Source organism: Lynx canadensis, chromosome E2 (genome assembly GCF_007474595.2).
Source record: "Lynx canadensis isolate LIC74 chromosome E2, mLynCan4.pri.v2, whole genome shotgun sequence".
NCBI lineage: Eukaryota > Metazoa > Chordata > Mammalia > Carnivora > Felidae > Lynx > Lynx canadensis.
In genome coordinates, this window is record NC_044317.1 from 52,017,507 (window position 1) to 52,037,178 (window position 19,672).

The 19,672-nt window shown below is 49.3% G+C and overlaps 1 protein-coding gene across 1 annotated transcript in view; it reads right to left on the reverse strand.

The window, feature by feature from the left end:
• Positions 1-383: 383 nt before the first annotated feature.
• The window catches only part of ZNF541 (zinc finger protein 541), a 40,694-nt gene continuing 21,405 nt past the window's right edge, over positions 384-19,672 (reverse strand). The window contains exons 6-16 of the mRNA XM_032591435.1: positions 19,434-19,593; positions 19,071-19,244; positions 17,845-18,175; positions 10,910-10,973; positions 10,134-10,276; positions 9,695-9,798; positions 7,758-7,833; positions 7,158-7,246; positions 1,001-1,141; positions 652-833; positions 384-550 (exon numbers count right to left, since the gene is read on the reverse strand). Coding sequence (XP_032447326.1) covers positions 388-550; positions 652-833; positions 1,001-1,141; positions 7,158-7,246; positions 7,758-7,833; positions 9,695-9,798; positions 10,134-10,276; positions 10,910-10,973; positions 17,845-18,175; positions 19,071-19,244; positions 19,434-19,593 — 1,627 coding nt within the window. The 3' untranslated portion in view covers positions 384-387. The remainder of the gene's footprint in view (positions 551-651; positions 834-1,000; positions 1,142-7,157; positions 7,247-7,757; positions 7,834-9,694; positions 9,799-10,133; positions 10,277-10,909; positions 10,974-17,844; positions 18,176-19,070; positions 19,245-19,433; positions 19,594-19,672) is intronic.

Consider the following 19,672-nt stretch of genomic DNA (forward strand, 5'->3'; position numbering starts at 1 on the left):
ATTCTCTACATCTCGGCCTTCTCTAACAAATGTAACCAAACCCCAAAACTGAGGCTAAGATTTAAGAGCTACCCAGGCCTGCCTCGCTCCCTCCCCACGCCTCCCTGCTCCGGGACAGAGGAGAACTGAAAGAAGGGGAGACACTATCAAGCTAAAGAGCGTGGAGCCTCTGGCACCGGCCGACAGGGACGTCACCGCGGTCTGGCGACTGGGTGCTTCTCCTGCCTACTTATGGCCAAACGCCCACCGTGTTTCCAAGCCGGGCTGGCCACTGCGGGACGGTGACGGTGGGGAGGAGGCAGAGGGGGGCCCCAGACACCCCGGAGAGGCCGAGGGGAAGGGCTGCGGGGCTGCCTCGCCGCCTCGCCCCAGCTCTCCACCCAGGCGTCACCACTGCAGGGGCCCGATGTCGGCCCCCATCTCCTCCTCCTCGTCCTCCTTCAGCTGGAAAGGCTTCACAGGCCACTTCACCCGGACGACGGGCTCCACGTGGTCCTGAAGCCGGTGTCGCTTCATGTGGGCGTTTCGACTCTTGATTTTGTCGAACACCCTGAGGAGCCACCAGAGGGCGTGGGTCAGAGCAGGCGGCAGGGGGGTCACCCGAGGGCAGGGGGTGCGGGCACAGGGCACATCCGGGGGAAGGGCTGGTACCTCTCACACTCCCTGCAGGGGAAAACGCCCCGGCCCTCCGCACTCCCCAGCGGCTCGGGGGTCCGCTTGGGGCCGGCGTTTGGGCTAGAGTTGAGAATGGACTCCCTCCTGTAACTCTTGGTCTTTATCTTGAACTCGGGAGTGGGGCGGTGGCTGGGTCTCTCCCGAGGGCTGCAAGTGACCTGCGAGAACAGAGACACGGCCGCTGTAAGGGTGCCGGCCCTCCACCCTTCTAAGGGAGGCGCTTTCCTCCGCAGGGAAACCCTTCCCTCCGGGCGCCCTTCCCTGTTCCTTGAGCTGGCCGGATCAGGGCTGACCTCCAGCCCCCACCTTCCCCCAGACCTTCTACCTTTGCTTCTGTCCTGTCTGCCTCCTCCGGCTCTCTCTTGACCCTCTTCTCCAGCCCTGGGGCTCGGCCACAGTCAAACTTGATCATTTTTTTCCAGATGTAATAGTACTCAACACACTGGGCTACAGTCTTTGTCTGAATCTAGTGAAAGAAAACAGGAGCCGGCTACGGGAGACACCTCACAAGCGAGCGAGGGGCGTCCTGCGTCTCGTGTGGCCGCGAAGCCCCAAGTCCCCTCCCCCCGGGGCCAGTCACTGTCCGAAAGCCCTCCTGAGATGCCTCTGCTTCAGCCTGGGGCCCCCTTCCCTGCAAGGGGCGGAGAGTCACAAAGCCCTCGCGGCTGAGGGGGGGTTCGGAGCGAAGCCCCCATAGCCAACACCGGCTAAGCTCTGCGCCCTGAGTGGCAAATCCATCCCGGGGATGCTTCCCTGCGGGAAGGCGCCCTCGAAGGCGTGCCACGAGCATGCTCACTGTGGCATCACGCCCGGTAGCCGCCTGCTTCCCCACCGGGACTAATGCGAGCAGAAGGCCCTCAGGGGGTGCCTCCCGGCCTTCGTGACCCGTCGCAGGGCCCCCGAGGGACAGGGGAGAGTGGCCCACGAGAGGAGGAAGAGGTTCTGAGGGCACGGTTTGATCCTGGGCAATCAGACCCCACTTTGCTCCTCCCTCCACTGAGAAGTGATGCCGTGAACGGTACCTTCTGTAAAAACAAAACACAAGGGAAAAGTTTAACGGCTCTGGAAAGAAAATGGCTCAGGTAAATCAAATTGGCCATTTAATATCTGGAGCTCACTTCAGAAGATATCTCCTCCTCCGTGTGAATTTTTCTCAGCTTTGTGTGTCTTCACAAACTAAGAGTCAAAATAGTACATCCCTGCCCGTCTAGGAACTGTCACTGAGTTAAAAAACAAAAACAAAACCAAAACACGTTGAACTTCTGCTTCCAAACAAGACAGAGCAACAGGGGCTAGAGCTCTCTCCCATCCAGAACAGTGAAAAGACAACAGGTGGAGTATATGAAAGGACGGTCGGTAAGACATCAGGCGCCAAAGAGGTCTTGCTGAGAGAAAGGAAAATAAACTGCCACCTTGGGAGAGTTTCCAGGCCACAGCTGGGGGAGGGGGGCGACCCAGGCAGAGCCCGGCAGACTCCCTGAGTCGGAAGGGAGCCGAGTGCCTGGGGCCAAGGTGGCAAGAGTCCACAGGACAAAGTACAGCAGAGGAGACGGCGGCACGGAGGAAAGCGCCAGAGATCCGGACAGCGTTGCCCTCGAGGAGTCAGCGAAGTGCGTGCGAAGAGACCACACGAAGCTCGGTAAAGACTCACCCAAGATGGTCAGAGGGAAAGGTGCCCGTGGCTCTCATGGGGACGGGACTGGTGTGTGTCCCCACCAGCTGGGGTGGAAGACCTCATAATTCACGGGGCACTGGTAGAGTAAGAGGAGGGTTTTGCCTCAGAAATGAGGAATAATTAATTAGCCTTAGATGAAAGCTGTTCTGGTTCCAGGTTAAAGAACCTAAAGGCAATACCCCAAAGGAACGAGCTGTGGGGCGCCTGGGTGGCTCGGTTGGTTAAACTCTTGGTTTGGCTCAGGTCATCATCCTAGGGTCATGGGATTGAGCCCCGCGTCGGGCTCCAACAGCCCGGGGGGGGGGGCCTGCTTGAGATCCTCATTCTCCCTCTCTCTGCCCCTCCCCAACTCGCACACATATGCTCGCTCGCTCTCTTTCTGTCTCAAAATAAATAAAACTTCAAAAAAAGGGAAAAAGTTGTTTTCAAGTAACTGTGCCAGAACAAAGTTCAAGGATATTTATAAGAATGCAAAAATATCCAGCACCCAATAAGCCGAAATTCACAACGCCTGGAATCTAATGAAAAATTACCAGGCAAGCAAAGAGCCAGGAAAATATAAAATGTGGAGAAAAGTCAATCTGTCAAAATCAACCCAGAACACACACAGATGTTAGAATTGGCACCAAAGTGGGGCGCCTGGGTGGCTCAGTCAGTTAAGCGGCCGACTTCGGTTCAGGTCATGGTCTCGCGGTCTGTGAGTTCGAGCCCCGCATCGGGCTCTGTGCTGACAGCTCAGAGCCTGGAGCCTGTTTCAGATTCTGTGTCTCCCTCTCTCTGACCCTCCCCCGTTCATGCTCTGTCTGTGTCTCAAAAATAAATAAACATTAAAAAAAAAAAGAATTGGCACCAAAGGACATTAATATTATGATATCTGCATAATATGTGATCAAAAAGTTAGGTAGAGACATGGAAGATATAAAAGAGACCCAAAGGGGGCACCTGGGTGTCTCAGTCGGTTAAGTGTCCGACTTCGGCTCAAGTCATGATCTTGTGGTCCGTGAGTTGGAGCCCCCCGTCGGGCTCTCTGCTGGCAGCCCTGAGCCTGGACCCTGCTTCGGATTCTGTCCTCTCTCTGCCCCCACCCCGCCCCCCGCTCGCACTGTCTCTCTCTCTCTCAAAAATAAATAAGCATTCAAAAAAAATAATAAAAATTAAAAAAGAGACCCAAAGAGAACTTTTAAGGAGAGAAAAAAATCTAAGATGAACACTACACCACATGGGATTAATGACAGATTCGGGGCCGCAGGAGGAAAGATGAGTGAACCTGAAGATGCAGCGACAGAAACCATCCAAAATGAACCACACAGAGGGAAAACAGTCAGATAGATGAAAACGAACGTCAGTGAGCTGTGGGGCAAGTGCAGGAAGCCACACACACACACACACACACACACACACACACACACATCAGTGGGGTCCTTGAAGGAAAAGGGAGGGACACGAGACATATTTGAAGAAGGAAGGCTGAATATCCCCCAATTGAATAAAAACTCCAAACCCACAGATCTAAGAAGCTCAACAAACCCCAATCACAAGGGGGAAAAAAAAAGAAGAAGAAAACGATGCCAACGCACACCATAATAAAACTGCTCAAAATCAGGAGTAGAGAGAAATTCATCCAAACAGCCAGCCACAAAACAAACAGAAGACATGTTTTATACATAGGAGCAAAGACAAGGAAACCAGGAGATTTCGTGCTGGAAACAGTAAAAGCAAGAAGAAAATAGAGCAACATCTTTAAATTACTTCAAGACTTCAAAAAAAAAAAACCCGTCAAACTAGAATGCCACACGTAGCAAAGATAGCTTTCGGAAATGAAGGCAAAATAGAGACTTTTCCAAAAAAGTTTATTTATTTATTTATTTGGAGAGAGAGAGAGAGAAAGAGAGAGCGAGCACAAGTGGGGAAGGGGCAGAGAAAGAGAGACAGAGAGGGAGAGAGAGAATCCCAAGCAGGCTCTGTGCCACCAGTGCACAGCCTGATGTGGGGCTCGATCTCATGAACCGTGAGACCATGACCTGAGCCAAAGTCCAATGATTAACCCACTGAGCCACCCAGGTGCCCCCTGAATAAAGACTTTTTTAGATACACAAAAGCTGGAAAAATCCATTACTAGCAAACCTACACCACAAGAAATGTGAAAGGATTTACATTGATCTAGGTCTTTCTGGAAAATGATACCTGATGGAAACATGGGTCTACACAGAGGGATGCAGAGCCGTGAAACAAGGAACTACGTGGGTAAAAATATAAGACTTTGTATTACTGAAATCTCTCTAAAAATAACTGGCTGTTCGAACGAAAATAATAACAAGGCATTCGGGGGTTTATAACATATGGAAAATAAGATGCATAACGATAATAATATAAGGGCCAGGGGGAGAGACAGAGGTGCACTAATTCTGCACGCAAAGTGTTATCCAATTACTTGAAGGTTCGACTGTGGTGAGTTAAAGATGCGTCGTTAAAAACCCATGGGGCGCCTGGGTGGCTCAGTCGGTTGAGCGTCCGACTTCAGCTCAGGTCACGATCTCGCGGTCGGTGAGTTCAAGCCCCGAGTTGGGCTCTGGGCTGACGGCTCGGAGCCTGGAGCCTGTTTCCGATTCTGTGTCTCCCTCTCTCTGACCCTCCCCCGTTCATGCTCTGTCTCTCTCTGTCCCAAAAATAAATAAACGTTAAAAAACAACAACAACAACAACGACAAAACCCTAAAGCCACTACCAATGTAATAATGAGTTACAGCCAATAAGCCAACAAAGGAGATAAAACAGAATCCTAAAATTTACTACTCCAATAATCTAAAATGAGGCAGGAAAAGCAGAAAGGGGAAACAAAGATCAGGTGAGACATTCAGGAAACAAACAGCGAGATAATGGACTTGAAGCTAACCGTCTCGACAATCACGTTCAATGTGAATGGTCTAAACACCCTAACTAAAATACCGAATGTTAAAAAAAAAAAAAAAAAAAAAAAGCATACAATGGAATATTACTCAACCATAAAGAATGAAATCTTGCCATTTGCAACATGGGTGGAGCTAGAGAGTATAATGCTAAGTGAAATAAGTCGGAGAAAGACAAATACCACATGATTTCACTCACACATGGAATTTAAAAACAGTTGAAAAACAAACAAAAAAAAGAGCAAAAGAGACAAGTAAAAAAAACAGATTCTTTTTTTAAGTGTGTATTTATTTATTTTGGGGGGGCGGAGGGGCAGAGAGAAAAGAGAGAGAGAATCCCGAGCAGGCTTTGCACTGTCAGTGCAGAGCCCAAGACAGGGCTCGAACTCAAACTGTGAGATCATGACCTGAGCTGAAACCAGGAGGTGGACGCCTAACCGACTGAGCCAACCAGGCGCCCCCAGGAAACAGATTCTTAACTACAGAGGACAAACTGGTGGTTACCAGGGGGGAATATGGGGGGGGGGGGAGGGATGAAACAGGTGAAAGGGATTAAGAGTATACTTATCTTTTTTTATTTTAATTTTTAAATTTGTTTTGGTGTTTGCTTATTTTTGAGAGAGAGAGAGAGAGCGAGCAGGGGAGGCGCAGAGAGAGAAGGAGACACAGAATCCGAAGCAGGCTCCAGGCTCTGAGCCATCCGCACAGAGCCCCATGAACCACAAGATCGTGACCTGAGCCGGAGTCGGATGTCAGATCCAATATGCCACCCAGGCGACCCAAGAGTACACTTATCTTGATGAGCACTGAGCAAAGTACAGAATTGCTGAATCATTATATTGGACACCTGAAACTAATGTAACACTTCATTAATTAGACTTCAATTAAAACAAATTAAAAAAAGCAACATCCAACGCATGCTACTTATAAGGACACGCCGTAAATGTGAAAACACAAATATGTTAAAAGTAAGAGGTTGAAAAAAGATATACCACGCAAACACCCATCGCCTTCTGAGAAAGCTGGAATGGTTGGCTATACTGATATCAGAAAAACAGATTTCAGAGCAAAAAAATAATAGGGATACAGGAAATCACTTCATGGTGATAAAAAGGTCCATTTAATGAAGGAAACATAAGAATCCTCAGTGTTTATGCAGCTAAATCAGAGCTTCAAAATACATGAAGCAAGACCTGATAGAACTACAGGGAAAAATAGATCCACAGTTACTGGCAAGTATCTTACCATCCCATTCTCAATAACTGCTAGAGCGCGTAGACAATAAAGGTATGGAAAACCCAAACCATACGATCAACCGTCTTGAACCGGTATTTATTTGTTTATAATGTTTGTTAATGCTTATTTTTGAGAGCAAGAGACAGAATGTGAGCGGGGGAGGGGCAGAGACAGAAGGAGACACAGAATCGGAAGCAGGTTCCAGGCTCTGAGCGGTCAGCACAGAGCCCGACCCGGGACTCGAACCCACGGCCCGTGAGGTCATGGCCTGAGCTGAAGTCAGACACGCTTAACCGACTGCGCCACCCAGGCGCCCCTGTGTGCTTTTTTTTTTTTTTTTTTTTTTTGAGAGAGAGAAAACAAGAACAATAGCAAGCAGGGGAGGGGCAGAGAAAGGAGGAGACAGAATCTGAAGCAGGCTCCACATTGTCAGCACAGAGCCCAACACGGGGCTTGAATTCACAAACCATGAGATCATCACCTGAGCCGAAGTCGGGATGCTTAACCGACCGAGCCACCCAGACGCCCCACGAGCGTGGCTTTTCATATTAGAAACTGTTTATGATACAAGCACAGTGTCACCCCCAAGGGGCCCTTTGGCTCTAGCCCGGCTCAGCTACGCGAGGCGGGGCCTTGTCTACACCGGCGCGCCCACATTCACCTTACCGTCTTGTGGATCAAGTAAAAGTCCTTCTTGTGGGTGCAGAACGCCTTCTTGAAAAGCCTCTTCTCCACGGGGGTCCAGATGTCTGAACCTATTGGAGAAATAGCCAAGACGGGAAGGACATGGCTGAAGGGCAGACCCCCCTCCTTTTTACAGCCGCCATTACCAAGCACAGTTATGCGTCGAGGCTTCTGCTAAGCCCCTTCCTTGCTTAATCTCATACAACTCTCACAAAAGCCTTAGCAGGTAGGGACCATTACGATCTCCTCCTTACAGATGCAGCAACTGAAGCTTCGGTTGGTTGGGAGACTCGCCGAGGCCGGGGCCCCGGCCTGCCTGACTCCAGGGCCGGCGTGCTCACCGCTGCGCCCCAGCCTGCCTCCACCTCTCCCTGGTGGCCGAACAGAGTGTGCGAGGGAACCCTGGGAAAGGGGGAGGGTGGGGTGCAACCAGCAGAAAACCCACCCACGGAGTCACTCCCCGAGAGGACAGGCCCTTCTGGAAAGGCAGGTGAAGGCCCCAAGAGAACTTGCTGTTGGGAACTGACTGTTCACAAGGTCCCGGCCAGGCAAAAACCACACCCGCCGCCTTGTTCCAGTCACCTGTATAGCGGTAGTCGGCCAGTGGGTGAGTCTGCGGCTTCTGGGGTCCTCTGAGTAAGAGGGTCTCCAGGGCAACCTGAAACAAGAGGAGCGTGGCAGGCGATTTTTTCTTTCATGCATTCGAAAAACACTTAGGGGCCACCTGGGTGGCTCAGCCGGTTAAGCGTCCAACTTCGGCTGCGGTCATCGTCTCGCGGTTCAGGAGTTCGAGCCCCGCGTCGGGCTCTGTGCTGGCAGCTCGGGGCCTGGAGCCTGCTTCCGATTCTGTGTCTCCTTCTCTCTCTGCCCCTCCCCTTGCTCATGCTCTGTCTGTCTCTCTCTCAAAAATAAACAAACGGTAAAAAATTAAAAAAAGCAAACACTTCGTGCCCTCCCTCAGACCTTCTCCGGCCCTACTGCTCGGAGCGTGCGTGCTCCACAGACTGGCCACCACCCGTGAACCATTTGCGGATGCGGGGACTGCATCGCTAAGCATACTGGTGAGTGCGGCTGACAGATTTCTTGTGGCAACATTTTCCTGATGTGGGAAACGGTGTGGGGATTTATTCTGGCGTGAGCGCCTTCCTTCATCGAGGACCCGCATTTGGAATCGCACTGCCCTCGACCACTACCCCCCTTCATGTTCTTCATAGCGCTAACCACCAACAATTTTTTAAAAACTTATTTCCTATTTTAGGGGCGCCTGGGTGGCTCAGTCGGTTGAGTGTCCGACTTGCGCTCAGGTCCTAAATCTCAGTTCCTGAGTTCAAGCCCCGCATCGGGCTCTCTGCTGTCAGCACGGAGCCTGCTTCGGATCCCCTGTCTCCCTCTCTCTCTGCCCCTTCCCTGCTCACGTTCTCTCATAGGTAAATAAAACATTAAAAAAAAAATAAAAATATATTTCCTGTTTCGACTCTTCTAAAACGTAAGCCTGCAAATAGAAGGATTTTGTCCTGCTCACCAGAGTAACCCCCATCAGGTCCAGCCACGTAATCTGGGAAACCCAGTGCAAAATAAAAACACCGACCCCTGCTCAAAAATTATCTTAATTTTCATTAAGAATTTCAAGATGGTGGCAGCAGCATGAAACCAAGACCGGGGCCCCCGAGCCGGCCCTGGACCCCGTGCCACGACATTACCAAGTGCTTGAGACAACTCTTATCAATATGTGTTGACTCTGCCGAGCACCTCCTACGTGCCAGCTGCTGCCTCTGAGCTTGAGAAAAAGCCATGACTGTGGCACCAGACTCTTGGCGACCTAGCTCGAGTGATGACACTTTTCCTCTCTCGTTACTCAGAGTTGGTTTCTTTTCTAAATGTCAAGAATGTGAGGAGGGTCCTTGGAGTAGGCAGAGGCATTTCTGTTGCATCAGGGGTTTTCACATGTGGGTTTTTAATCGAGGAGATAGAGCTCGGTAAATAAACCCAATCAGGGGCGCTTGGGTAGCTCAGTCGGTTGAGCATCCGACTTCGGCTCAGGTCATGATGTCGCGGTCTGTGGGTTCAAGCCCCGCATCGGGCTCTGTGCCGACAGCTTGGAGCCTGGAGCCTGCTTCGGATTCTGCATTTCACTCTCTCTCTGCCCCTCCCCTGTTTGCACTCGGTCTCTCAAAAAATAAAATAAGAAATGTAAAAATAAATACATAAACCCAATCAGTGCAGGACCCGAGATGGGTGCACTGGGCTGTGGCTCCCCAGTGCCCCTGAGCTGTCTCCAAGGGACACCGGCACTGTTGTTGCTCCCGAGAGACAACTGGTTCACTGAGCCCGTATCTGCAGCTCACAAGCACCACACCGATCCCAAAGCCACGGGAGAAGGACGCTTGGCCTTCCTTCACTCTCCATGGGCCGCACACCCCGGAGCAGACAGCACGATGCGCGCACCTGCAGCCTGCGGCCCCGGAAGAGCGGGGAGCTCCCCCGGACTCCCCTTCGCCCTGCCCCTGCCTCCACCTCACCTGAACGCTGCCCTGGGCTTCGTGCAGGCAGTGCAGGGCGAGCTCCAGATTGGTGCCCCCTCCCGGCATCACGCTGGAGCAGGCCACGTTGCAGAGCTCGGTCACTGTTTCCAGCCAGCGGTCCCAGCGGAGGGTGAGAGAGAAGAGACACGCGGAGTCAGCAAGTGCCAGGGCGGAGACTTCCCTGATGGCACCGAGAGGGGCTCCTTGAAAGCGGGATGAGGGAAGGGAGGCACGAGCACTCGCTCTGAACGGCCTGGCCCGAATCGTGTGAGAAGGGAGGTGGGTGCAGGAGACGACAGCTCAGGAGAAGCAAGAGTGCGCCAAGCATGATCCCGTGCTTCTTGGCCAAGGTGAGAACTGGGGGGGAGAAATCCTCAGACGGCGGGGGGTGGGGGGGGCAGGGCCCTTGGGAATTCGGCTGCAGAGTCTCAGCCACCTCTGTCCTGCGTTTCCGGGTTGGTCATCACATCTCCCCACGGCTTCCAGACCAGAGAAGCTACGTGCTCATCCATTCCGGCCAGCGACCTCTCCTGGAGCTCTGGGATCTCAGCCTGAAACCGGCTTCCTATGTTGATGTGTCTGAAATGAGGCCACGCACACAGACGCGCGAGGCGTACACGCGTGACCAAGACGGGAAACGCAGCAGAGATGCGCGGCGCGCCCTGCTCTCGGGCCACAGCCCTGCCCTGGGGAAACCCTCTGCCATCTGTCGCGTGTGTTGAGTGTCCCGACATCCCCGACAGACACGTGCGGGCATCCCAGAAACCTCTCCAGGGATACTTCCTTCCTTTCTCTGACTTGTCTTATTGCCATATCTCTGGCTTCCGGTGTCTCTTTGGGTCTAGGATAGGGGAGGTATATGCTGATACCTGGCCTGCGTCTACATCCATGGCCATATTTATCTAGCCATGTGCCACAGACAGTCAAGGGTCTTCGCTGGACCATCACCAATTCCACCCAGAACTCCAGGGTCCTAGACATTCTGTCCCCCTGACCCGGCTATGGTACATCTGGACAGAAGGAATATTGGGGGGAGCTTCCCACATCCACCCACAGAAACGCATCCCTTCTCTTTTAGGGAGACTCTGGAGCTAGACAGGATCCCCTATGATGCTTTTCCTTGGGAAAAACAGACACTGGCTCACAAGGAGGGTAAAAGTACCCCCACTTTGGAAGGACCCACCCTCCGGTGCCAGGTCTGTTCCAACTCACGGTTCAATGCTGATCTTGGCGTCATCCTTTACCATGCAGACGCCGAAAGAGCCATCCACTTGATCTAGAAAACACACAACAAAAAGCCTCAAGAAGGTGGACCACGAGTGATCTGGGGGGGGGGGGGGGGCGCAGGCTCTTCAAGATCGCGTGGTAAGGTGGCTCCTCACGAAATTAAAAATAGAACTACCACATGATCCGGCAATCCCACTTCTGGGTATTTATCCAAAACAGCTGAGATCAGCATCTCAAAAGGAATATCTACGCTCCCACGTTTACTCGACACTACTCACGATAGTGGAAACAACGTAATGCCCACCGACAGAGGAGCGGGTAAGGAAAATGTGGTATTTACATACAACGGAATACCGTTCAACCTGTTTTGGTTTGTTTTTAAGGATCTTTTCAGATGCAACAACACGGATGAGACTTACGGACGTTACGCCAAGTGAAACAAGTCACAGAGAAGGAAATACTGCATGACTCCGCTTCTAGAAGTACCTAAAATCGTCACTTGCACATAATCGGACTGGCGTGGTAGTTGCCAGGGGCTGGGGGTCCTGGGAAGTGGGTACTGAGAACTCAGTGAGCATTAGGTCTCAGTAAAGCCAGATGAATAAGCTCCAGGTCTCTCACGCTACTCTCCTGTTAACTGTTTTTATCACAATAAAACATAGTTTTTTTTTTAATTTTTTTTAACGTTTTTTTAATTTATTTTTGAGACAGAGAGAGACAGAGCATGAATGGGGGAGGGGCAGAGAGAGAGGGAGACACAGAATCGGAAGCAGGCTCCAGGCTCCGAGCCGTCAGCCCAGAGCCTGACGCGGGGCTCGAACTCACGGACCGCGAGATCGTGACCTGAGCTGAAGTCGGCCGCCTAACCGACTGAGCCACCCAGGCGCCCCAAACATAGTTTTTTTAAAGTACGCTTCACATCCAGCGTGGAGTCCAACGTGGGACCCAAACTCATGACCCCAAGTTCAAGCCCCGAGTTGAGATCAAGAGTCAGATGCTTAACTGACTGAGCCACCCAGGTGCCCCCACAATCAAACACAATTTTAAAAAAGATCGCACGAAGGGGCATTGGACTTCCAAAAAGCAGAGTAAGGGACTCAGCAGAACAATAAATTCACCGATAAAAATTATTTTAAAGAACAGTAAGTGAAAGTCCCTGGAAGCTGTCCTAAAGGCATACAGCATTTTACAAAATACCCATTCAAGAAAGCGACTAAATATTGGTAAGAACAGCGAGAGTCTGTGGCATCCGCCCATCACTTACCCACCCACCCCCGCCAGCTCTGTGTAACAGGAGCTCTGCCCAGAGTGCCCTACTCCAGGCAGGTGCAGCCAAGGAGACAGGTTTCCTCTGCCCACAGTTCCCATGCTTAAATAACTAAAGGAAGGTATGATAAAGATTTCTAACAAAGACAGGATACCATTAAGAGACAGAATATATAAGAAAGGACCAAATGGAAATCCTGGGGTTAAAAAAGTACGATAGGGGCACCTGGGTGGCTCAGTCGGTCGAGGGTCCGACTTGTGCTCAGGTCATGATCTCGCAGTTCATGAATTCGAGCCCCACATCCGGCTCGCGGCTGTTAGCCTGTCAGCACAGAGCCCACTTCAGATCCTCTGTCCCCCTCTCTCTGCCCCTCCCCCACTCGCACTCTCTCAAAAAAATATTAAAAAAATAAAAAAATACAATAACCAAAATGAGGTCAACGGTAAATTTGCACTGGCAGAAGAAATGATCAGCAAACTCCAAGATCAATGGAAATTATGTAATCTGAAGAACAGAGAGAAAAAAAGAATGGAGGAAAATGGAGTGAGCCTCAGAGAAATGTGGGACATCATTAAACGCAGCAAAATACTCGTAATGAGAGTACCAGAAAAAGAGGAGGAGGGGCAGAAAAACACGAATCATGGCTTTGATGCAACAGCTGAAAACTTCCCACATTTGGTAATAAGGAAAGGAAAAGAAAGGAAAGGAAAGGAAAGGAAAGGAAAGGAAAGGAAAGGAAAGGAAAGGAAAAAGATCTAGAAATCCAAGAAACTACAAACTCTAAATAGAATAAACACAAAGAGATGTACATCCAGACACATCTTCGGCAAAATGTTGAAAGCCAAAGATAAAGAGATCTTGAAAGGACAAAGAGGAAACCAACTTATTCCGTGCAAGAACACCCCAGTCAGATTAACGGCAGACTTCTCGTCAGAAACAATGGCAGTCAGGAGGCAGTGGGATAACATACCCAAACTGCTGGAAGTAAAAAAACTATCAACCAAGAATCACATCCAGCAAGCTCCTTTTCAAAAATAAAGGTGAAAAAAAGTGACTCTCAGACAAATAAAAATTGTGAAGATTTGTCGCAAGACCTGTCTTACGAGAAACGGTAAAGGTGGAATATCACTCAGTCATAAAAAGGAACAGAATACTGACATAAACTGCAACCGAGGCGAAGCCTGAAAACATCACGCTAAGGGAAAGGAGGTGGTCACGAAAGACCACATATGATAGGATTCCACATACGTGTAATGTCCAGATTATACTAGCAGTTACCTGGGGGGGGGGTATACCTGGGGTTGGGGGGCAGGGACAGGAGTGGCTGCTAATGAGTGCGGGGCTTCTTTCGTGGGTGATGACAACGCCTGAAAGTTGATGGTGGTAATGGATGCAGTTCTGTGAACAGAACTAAAACCACCGCTGGGAAGGCAAATTGGTGCAGCCACTCTGGAAAACAGTACGGAGCTTCCTCAAAAAATTAAAAATATATCTACCTTACGACCCAGCCATTGCACTACTAGGCATTTATCCATGGGATACAGGGGTGCCGTTTCGAAGGGACACACGCAGCCCCATGTTTATAGCAGCGCTATCCACAATAGCCAAGTCTGGAAAGAGCCCAAACGTCTGTCGACGGATGAACGGATAAAGAAGATGTGGTCTATATATACAGTGGAGTATTACTTGGCAATCAGAAAGAATGAAATCTTGCCATTTGCAACTACGTGGATGGAACTGGAGGGTATTATGCTATGTGAGATTAGTTGGTCAGAGAAAGACAAATATCATATGACCTCACTCACATGAGGACTTTAAGAGACAAAACAGATGAACATAAGGGAAGGGAAGCAAAGATAATATAAAAACAGGGAGGGGGACCAAACAGAAGAGACTCATAAATATGGAGAACAAACAGAGGGTTACTGGAGGGGGTGTGGGAGGGGGGATGGGCTAAATGGGGAAGGGGCGCTAAGGAATCTACTCCTGAAATCATTGTTGCCCTGTATGCTAACTAATTTGGATGTAAATTAAAAAAAATAAAATTAAATAAAAAAACCTCACTGCATCACATGCTTTAAAGGGATAAACCGTATGTAAATTATATCTCCATAACGATAATAAACACCAAAGAAAGTTCTTTAGACTGAAAGCAAATGACACCAGATAGTAATGTCAATCACAACAAAAAAACAAAGGGTGCTGATAAAGGTAATAATATGGGTAATTATATAAGTATAATCACGTATTTCTTCTCTTAATTGACTTAAAAAGCAATGACATAAAACGATATGTATTGTGGGCCTATAGTATAGAAAAATGCACTATATGTGACAATAATAGGACAAAGGAGTTGCATTGGAAAAAAGAAATAATACCCAGACGGTAACCTGAATCCACAGGAATAAATGAAGTTATTTGTAATGGTAAATAAGAAGGTTGATATAACAAACTCTATAAATAATGCCTGTTTTCCTCTATTATCTTTTTTCACGTAACAAAATTATATAAAGTGATAATGATGAAAATATATTTCTGGGTTTCTTTTTTCCTAATGTTTATTTTGAGAGAGCATGTGAGCATGAGTGAGGGAGGGACAGAGAAAGAGAAAGAGAGAGAGAGAGAGAGAGAGAGAGAGAGAGAGAGAGAATCCCCAGCAGGCTCCATGCCACCAGTGCAGAACCCAACGTGGGGCTTGAACTCATGAACCATGAGATCATGACCTGAGATGAAACCAAGTCGGACACTTAACCGACTGAGCCACCCAGGCACCCCTATTTTCTGGGTTTCTCATATATAGATAGATACATATAATACATACACGTGAAATATATGTGTGTGTGTATATATATATATATATATATATATACACACACACACATATATATACGTGTATGTGTATACACAAAACAATAATAGCAAAAGGGTTAAAAGGAACGGAACTAGATAGCAATGTTTCTATATTTTATTAATATATTAATAAATTATTACACAACTAAACACACTCTGACAGATTAAGATGTATGTTTTAAATCCTAGAGCAACTCCTAAAAAATGACTAAGAAAAAGTGAAAAATTAATTAAAGGAATTGACAGGTTATACAAGAAAATATTCACCTAGTACAAAAGAAAGCAGATAAGGAACAGAAGGAGAAAATGATATGAGACAAATAGGAAATAAAAAGCAAAATGGCATATGCAAATCCAACCGTATCAATATAACATTAAATGAGAACGCTTAAACAAACCAAACAAAAGGTAGTTTGACAGACTGGATTAAAAAAAATACATCATCCAACCAATGCTGTCTGTAGGAGACACGCTTTATTTTCAAAGACACAAACTGGCTGAAAGTAAAAGAACAGGAAGGAATATGCCAAGCAAACAACAACCATAAAAGAGATGGAATGGCTACACTAATGTCAGGCAAATTAGACTTTAAAAGAAAAAATATTACTAGAGATAATGATAACATTATCACAACGATGGTAAATGATATCGTAACAAAAGTTCAAGCCATCAGGAAAATATGGCAATTATATAAACATAAATGCACCTAAAAACAGAGTCCATAAATACAGAAAGCAACAATTGACAGAACTGAAGGATAAAATAGACAATTAAAAAATAATACTTGGAGATTTCAATGCTTTCAATAATGGATAGGACAACTGGGCACAAGATAACAGGAAGTAGAATACTTAGAGTAACTAGACATTGCAGACATCTACAATGCATTCCACCCGCCATCAAGAGAATATACTCTTCTTAAGTACACATGGAACATTCTCCAGGAGAGAACACATTCTAGCCCATAAAAACGCTTCAAAAAACTTAAAAGCACTGAATACAAAATATGTTGTCTGATCACAACAGAGTTAAATTCAAAATCAGTTTAAAACAGGCAATTTGGAAAATTCACAAATACGTGGAAATTAACCAATGCACGCCTTAATCAGTGTTATCAAAAAAAATTAATAAAAGAAAAACTAGAAAACACTTTTGAGATACATGAAAATCAGAATAAAACATACTAAAACTTATGAAATGTACCTACAACAGTGCTCTGAGAGAAGTTTATAGCTATAAATGTCTGTATTAAAAAAGAAGAAAAATCTCAAAACATTTACGGTCAATTGGTTTTCCACAGGGTGCCATGCTAATTCAACAGGAAAAGAATAGTCTTTTCAACAAATGGTGTTAGAACAAGTGATACCCAAATGCAAAAGAATGAATTTGGACTTCCACCTTATACGATATATAAAAGTTAACTTAAAATGGGTCACAAACAAATTTAAGACTTAAAATAATAAAACTCACAAGAAAACACAGAAGTAAATCTTTGTGACCTTTGGTTAGGCAAAACCTTAGCTACAACATCAAAAGCACAAGGGACAAAGAACAAATTGGACTTCATCAAAATTTACAACTTTAGTACTGCAAACAAGACCACAAATAAAAAGACAGCACACAATAGGAGAGAATTTGCAAACTGTATATCTGATAGAGGGGTTAATTCCAGAATACAGAAGAAACTTTTACGAGTCAGTAATAAAAAGATAATAACGCAGTTCAAAAACTGGGCAAAGGATCTGAAAAGATTACAAATGGACAGTAAGCACATGGAAAGATGCTCAGTCTCATTGGCCATCAGGGAAATGCAGATCAAAACCACTTTACACACACACTAGGATGGTTATGTAAGAAAAAAAAGGTTGCAAGTGTTGACAAGGATGTGGAGAAACCGGAACTTTCATACAATGCTGGCGGAAATTTAAAATGGTTCTGTCATTTTGGAAAACAGTCCAGTAGCTCCTTAAATGGTTACACGTAGAGCTAACTCTATGACCCACAACTGCACTCCTAGGCATACACCCAAGAGAGATGAAAACACAGGTCCAACAATAACCTGTACATGAATGTTCATGAGCAACGTTATTCACAGAAGCCAAAAGACAGAAACAACCCAAGCGCCCGTCAACTGACGAATGGATAAATAAAATGGAGTGTGTCCAGACAATGGGATTATTTGGCCATAAAAAGGGATGAAGCACTGATACGTATGATAACATGGGTGCACATGGATGCCAAGTGAATGAACTAGACACAGAATGTCACCTACTGTATGATTCCAATTACACAAAATATCCGGACCGGGCAGATCCGTAGAGAGAAAAAGTAGGTTAGCGGTTGCTCAGGGCTGGGGAGGTGGGGGCTATCGGGGGCGGGGGGTGACTGCATGGATACGGTGCTTCTGGGGGTGTTAAAAAACCCTCTAAAATTTAGATCGTGTGATGGGCACACAACCCTGTGAATAAACTAAAAAAGACCGTATACTCTAAATGGGTCATTCGTATGGTACGCGAATTAGATCTCAGTTAAAACTGTCAAAAATCACTCAAAGGGCAGGCAGAATGGTGGTCAGGCTAAACGGACTCTCTATTTTCTTTCTGGCTGTAAAATTCTAAGCACCTAGAAGGCTGCTGGTCCCAGATGGTCCCGGGACGCTTCCGGACAGCAATGGGACTCGCAGACCAGACACGGCCACAGGCCGGAGAGAATCTCTGGACGAAATGCGACAAGAGAAGAGGGTCTGGCCCGCAGCAGGCCCGCCGCGCGCTGAGCAGAGATCACGGCGCCCAGCCTCACTCACCAAGCATGCTGCTGATGAGTTTGTCGGGCCCGGCGTGAGCAGAGGTGGAGCAGAGGGTGTTGAAATAGAGCCCAGAGCCCTCCCGGATGGGGCTGAGCATCGGGGGCGGCGTATACGGAGAGCACTGGAATAGTCCCTTCAGGAGGCGGTCCACCAGGAACACCGGAGACCGCAGGCAGCTCTGGTGGCATCCTCCCAGGCCCGGCTCTCCGGGCGACGGCGACGAGGGTGGAGGAGGCACGAACAAGGCCTTGGGCTGGGGGCGCTTCTTCCGCTTCCTGTGTTGGCTGCTCTCCTTGCTGTCTCTGTCTTCCCCGTCTTTCTCTTGTCCCTGGGGAAGAGGAGAGCTCACAATCACAAGGGCTCACACGAGGCCACCTGCTGCACAGCTCCGTCTTCGGGAGGGCGGGAGATGGACGAGAATATGGCGGGAGATGGGAGAGGGGAGTATGACCCGTGACCCTGAGCCCCCAGAAAAGGGAGGCGAGCAGGGCCACCACGCCCGAGCCAGGGCCCAGATCCTAACCGAGCCTGGAGCCCTCAAGGAGGGGCCCCGACTCAGAGGAATTTGGAACCAGGTGAGGCCAGCTCCAGTTGTTCCAATGCCTGGCTCTTACAGTGGGGGCCTGGGGGGGGGGGGCGGAGACAGTGCAACGGCACGACAAAGTGACAAAATGGCAGTGGCAACGGCTCCCGGGGGATGAGCAGTGGCATCCACGCACCTCGGCCCTGAGCCCGGCAGGGACTTCTCCAGTGGGCCTCCAGGTCAGGCTGAAGACACGGGTCACCCGGACTTGCGATGCTCTCTCCCACCTTCCACACTCTCCCCTCCCCTCTGCCAGTCTTCTGCCCCCTCCCCGCCGGAGCTCAGCTCCAACACCCCGTGACCTCCTCAGCAGGAGTCTCTGGTGCCCCCTCAGGACGCCCTCAGCTCCCTTTGCTCCTCACCCACCCCCCAGCCCAGCCCACTGCGGGTCGTCACTGTCCGGGGACAGCCCTGCTCCTTCACCAGGCTGGGAGCCTGTCCTGGTCACCACAGTCTGCAGCCGTGCCGGCGCGGGCTGGCACAGAGGAGGCTCGGGGGATGTGCACGGCCGAACGACCGTGCAAAGCGAGCTCTCCTCGACTCAGGTTTCTCTTGACGTTTGGTTCGGGCTTTCCCCGCGGCCCCCGCCGGCAAGGGGGGAAGCAGCGGGAAGGAAGCGGGCGGACTGACCGGCACCCACCTTGGCGGTGCTCCCGGCGGGTCGGTTCACTGGAGCTGCGGGCAGCGACGCAGGGACCGCCAAAGGGGCCGCGGCGGGGCTGTCCGGGGACTTCTCGGCTCCTGGGGGACTCTGCCCGTCGCCCTCCCGCCTCGGCACCTGTCTCAGTGGTTGGCAAAACTCCGCGCCAAACTCCTGGATGCGATACATGGCTCTTTAAGACGAACGGTCGGCAGGAGTGAACGGGCAGCTCGGCCCGGCTCCTGCCCTCCCCCTGTGCCCAGACTCCACTCGGGTGCATCTCCATCCCGGAGTAGATGACATCCAGTGGCCCGCGACCGAGCGCCCGCCCGAAACCCCGAAGGCACGGTGCGCGCCCTTCACCTGCTGCTCCTGCTGCCCTCGAGGTGACGGCCACTGGTCGCTGTGGAAACACATGTGGCTGCTCAGCCCCTTCTCTGTATAAAACGTCTGGCTGCAGTTCTTGCAGACGTAAGCGCCCCTTGGCTCTGCCCAGTCTGCAGGGCCCCCGTTTTGCTGGCTACTGTGGGGAAACATGGCAGGACGGAAGAACGCGAGAACGGGGCTCCGTCCCCATCGTTAATGTTTTTCTTTTTTTTTGG